The 3,960-nt window shown below is 41.7% G+C and overlaps 1 protein-coding gene across 1 annotated transcript in view; it reads right to left on the minus strand.

The window, feature by feature from the left end:
* The window catches only part of LOC116104136 (extracellular calcium-sensing receptor), a 31,490-nt gene that overhangs the window by 18,123 nt on the left and 9,407 nt on the right, over positions 1-3,960 (minus strand). Inside the window, exons 4-5 of the mRNA XM_031390922.1 lie at positions 2,402-2,525; positions 9-109 (exon numbers count right to left, since the gene is read on the minus strand). Of these exons, the coding sequence (XP_031246782.1) occupies positions 9-109; positions 2,402-2,525 (225 nt within the window). The remainder of the gene's footprint in view (positions 1-8; positions 110-2,401; positions 2,526-3,960) is intronic.

Genomic DNA, 3,960 nt, shown 5'->3' on the forward strand with positions numbered 1-3,960 from the left:
AATCCCAGTGGTTCCTCAAAGGCCAGGAAGATCTCTGTCCTGGGCAGGCAATGGTCTCTGGTATGGCTCGAGTACTGCTCCTTGGGGCACAGACGGCATCTCTTCATGTCTGTGGGAGACACAAAGACGTCATTTCTGTAACACTACAGGAACTACACTATCTCTGAAGGAAGGTATTTCAAACATTGCCTGCTCTTGCATTAACTAATATATATATGAATTATTCTTGGTGAACAGGACTAGGATATAATATTAGTGGAAGAGGCACAAAGGAAAAAATGTACACTCTATATCTGTTTTATGTGAGGGTGTTGTTTCTATCTTAAGACAGTGTCTCCTGTAACTCAGCCTGGCCTTGAAGTAGCTGAGTAGTAGATTACCTAGAATTTCTCAGTCTCCTTCCTCATACTCTTAAATGCTGTGATTATAGCACTGCACAACTATACCTAATGTATGTGAGTTTATGTGTGGGCATGCTTGTGTGTACATACATGTATATATGTTGGGTGCACATGCACATGGAGATCAGAAATTAACATCGGATATTTTTTCTCAATCATTTCCCTAAAATGATTTCCCTTATTTTTTTAACCAAGTTTATTCATATTTTGTATATAGATTATATATTTATACTTTTTGGTATGTATATATGTGTGAGGGCTCAAACATGCCATGGTGAGCACTTGGAGATCTGGACTTTGGGTCTCAGGAGCTGATCTCAGGTTGTCAAAGCTGACAATGAGTATTCAAAGACAGTTCTCTAGTATCAACAACTTATTCTTTTAAGATTTACTTTATTTTACTTATTGAGTGTTTTATCTGCACATACATGTGTACATGATATGAATGTGTGGTATATACAAAAGTCAGAGGACGGCATCACATGCCCTGAAACTGGAGTTACACATGGATGTGAGCCATCATGTGGGAGCGCTTAACTGAGAAGCCATCTCTCCAGACCCTCTTCACCTTTGTTGTTGAGACAGGATCTCTACTGAACCTAGAAATCACTGACCAGCAACAATTCACTTCAATTATGTGACCTTTTTAATGGCTGGTACTTTCCCCAATAGTACTAGGTCATACTAACAAATGTTTTAGAGTTTACCCGAAATATTCATTTGTTAAAGTCCTGTCCATCAGTATCTGAAAATGGAACTGTATTTCCCAGTAAGTAAACTACAGATGAGGTAATAAGCATTCATCTATTCTAATTCTCTATGGCTTCCTACTTCGCAACCCATGGTGAATTCTCTTGGTCCTTCTTTTCTTCCACTCTTACACTCTCCAATTCTTGGTAATGCTTGATGCATATCTGAAGTCCCAGCCTATTCTCTCCTGCCCATCTATACACTGAATCAGAGGTGATGGAATAGAATTTTTACACATCATTGAAAAGTTCATGATTGACTATATCAGTGTCTAGACTACAACCATATCTCTGGTGCAGCAATCAGCACCTGAGGACACAGTGCCCAAAATCAAAGCCAACATCTACCATCAAGACACACATGAACTGTTCTCTTCTCTTGCTCCCTTACACTCTTCCCCTTCTAAAAGAAAAAAAACAAAAACAGAACAAAACAAAACAAAAAAAGAGACACACATGAAAAAGAAATTGCCATGGCAAGGCCAAGATGGCAAGTAATAGAACATGGGGCTGGGAAGTAGGCAAGGCAAGCATTCTCAGGTTAGAATAGCTCAAAATCTTCCCAGCTATAGTGACTAAAGCCTTTAATGAATATGTCTCTGAATCATTATTCAAGGCAACAGCTGGAATAGAAATGCACTTACTTTTACAATGTTTGCCAATGAACAATCCATTAGGCTATATAATTATGGATGATTCATTTGCCTTTCTCAATAAAGCACTTATCAAGGAACAATTATAAGGGAAGTATTCCCAATGGTGGTCCTACATAAGTCCACAGGAAAGCAGAGACTGGCACACCTCAGTAGATGTGTGACGTGGTATGAATGAGAATGGTCCCCATAGGCTCATATATTTGAATGTTTGGTTCCTACAGGGTTAAGAGATGGATTGGGGGCTGTACCCTTATTGGAGGATGTGTGTCACAATATGTGGCCTTTGAGAGCTCACCCCACACCAGGTCTACTCTCCACATTAGCAACTGCATGTTGCCTGTGGATCAGAACTTAAGCTCTCAGATACTGTTATAACACCATTCCCAATTGCCTCCTGCCACATGTGCTGCCATTATGGCCAAGGACTCAGCCTGTGAAACTCTAAGTAAGCCCTACTTTAATAAGTCTCTTTTAGAAATTACCTAGGTCATGGTGTCTCTTTACAACAGTAGAACACTTACTAAGACATTGGAGAAATACAGGAGGTTCATGGTGCCCTGTGGATCACTCAGATTCCAGGTCCATAAGCCCTTACCTCTTTGGTCTGCAAACTGTCCCTCAGGGCATGGGCTGCAATCAAAACAGCAGTGGGGGGCTCCCAGTTGGGGTACCTGGCTGAACCCTGGAAGGCAGCTTTCACTGCAGATGGAGGTGGGCACCTAGTAACAAGGGGCATAGTGTCACCAGTGACTCTCCAGGGATGAAGATGCTTGAACTCACACTGAGAAGCAGAACAAAAGAGTTTCCTCTCACCCCACTAGAAGAGAGGCCTTTCAGAAAACATTTCTGCCCAAGTGATGCCAAACTGTAGAGGTACCATTGTGTGTGATAGAAGATGGGCTACATACAGTTTCCTTAGCTAATGGCTTCGAAAATATAGGAAATTGTGTGAGGGGTTGGCTCCAAATCTCTCTGTAGCTCATATGTTAACAATTGAAGGTAAAGGGCTATAGAGATGGCTCAGCTGTCAGGAGTACAGGCTGCTCACTCACAGAAGCAAGGTTCAATCCCCAGCACCCACAGAGCACCTCACACTATAACACCAGTTCCAGAGGCTCCAATTCCCTCTGCTGGCTTCCTCAGGCACCAGGTGTACATATAATACACAAATATTTGGGCAGGAAAAATATCCATACATGCAAAATAAACAATGAAAACTATAATAATATCAGACATTACAGAAGCACTGCCATTACCTTCTGTTAGGTCAGGCTGTTTGTCTCAGTTACTCAGAAACCATCAGTTTTCCACTGTTTCCCTCTATTTATCTCTTTTCTTTCTTTTAGATACAGTCCATAGCCTAAGCATGCTTCCTTTGATACTCTCAACATTCTCTTTCTTATTCTGATGTTCCCTGCTGACTTGTGGCTGCTTGCAGGCCTCTGTGCTTAACTCAGAAGACATGACTGTCTTTCTTTCCCTTCCCTATCTCCCTCCCCTGTAAAGATGTAGAGATTTACAGTTTGACTGTCCTGTGGTTTTCTCATAAACTCAAAGTGTTATTGAGCTTCAGAAAGACTAAAATTGTAGACAATGGCTCCGTTAAAACACACACACAAACACACACACACACACACACGTGAACTTTCAGAGTACACTCTTCATGGGACTTACAAGGACTGACTCAGTTTCTCTTGGCACAGCTCTACTTCCAGGCAAGGATCATCAAGATAGAAATGTGGGGTGCTGAGGTATCTGCCACAACAGAAAGCAGCACAAATCCTAACCAGGACAACCCCATTGAAAGATACTTCAAAATGATACTCTGAACACTTACCATGTATTCTTTCTGCTTGACAAATACAAGAATAGGAGAGTCATTTTCATGTGGAAACCTTAAGACCACCATAGACAGGTGATGCCACCAGATCTAAGTTATACCAAGTTGCAGAGGAGTGGCTCTGTCCACTGGCATATGCTGAAGTCCAGCACAGTATCATAGGATTACCCACGAAAGACAGCAAGGGTAGTAATGGAAATCAGGGCCATAAGCTGATGGCTTCTTGTGATTTAACTCTCTAACTCTTTGCTATTTTGTGACCAAAAGCAGTTGGCTTCTGGCAATTAAATCCTCCTCACAGAATCGGGGGGGGG

Source organism: Mastomys coucha, unplaced genomic scaffold (assembly GCF_008632895.1).
Source record: "Mastomys coucha isolate ucsf_1 unplaced genomic scaffold, UCSF_Mcou_1 pScaffold21, whole genome shotgun sequence".
NCBI lineage: Eukaryota > Metazoa > Chordata > Mammalia > Rodentia > Muridae > Mastomys > Mastomys coucha.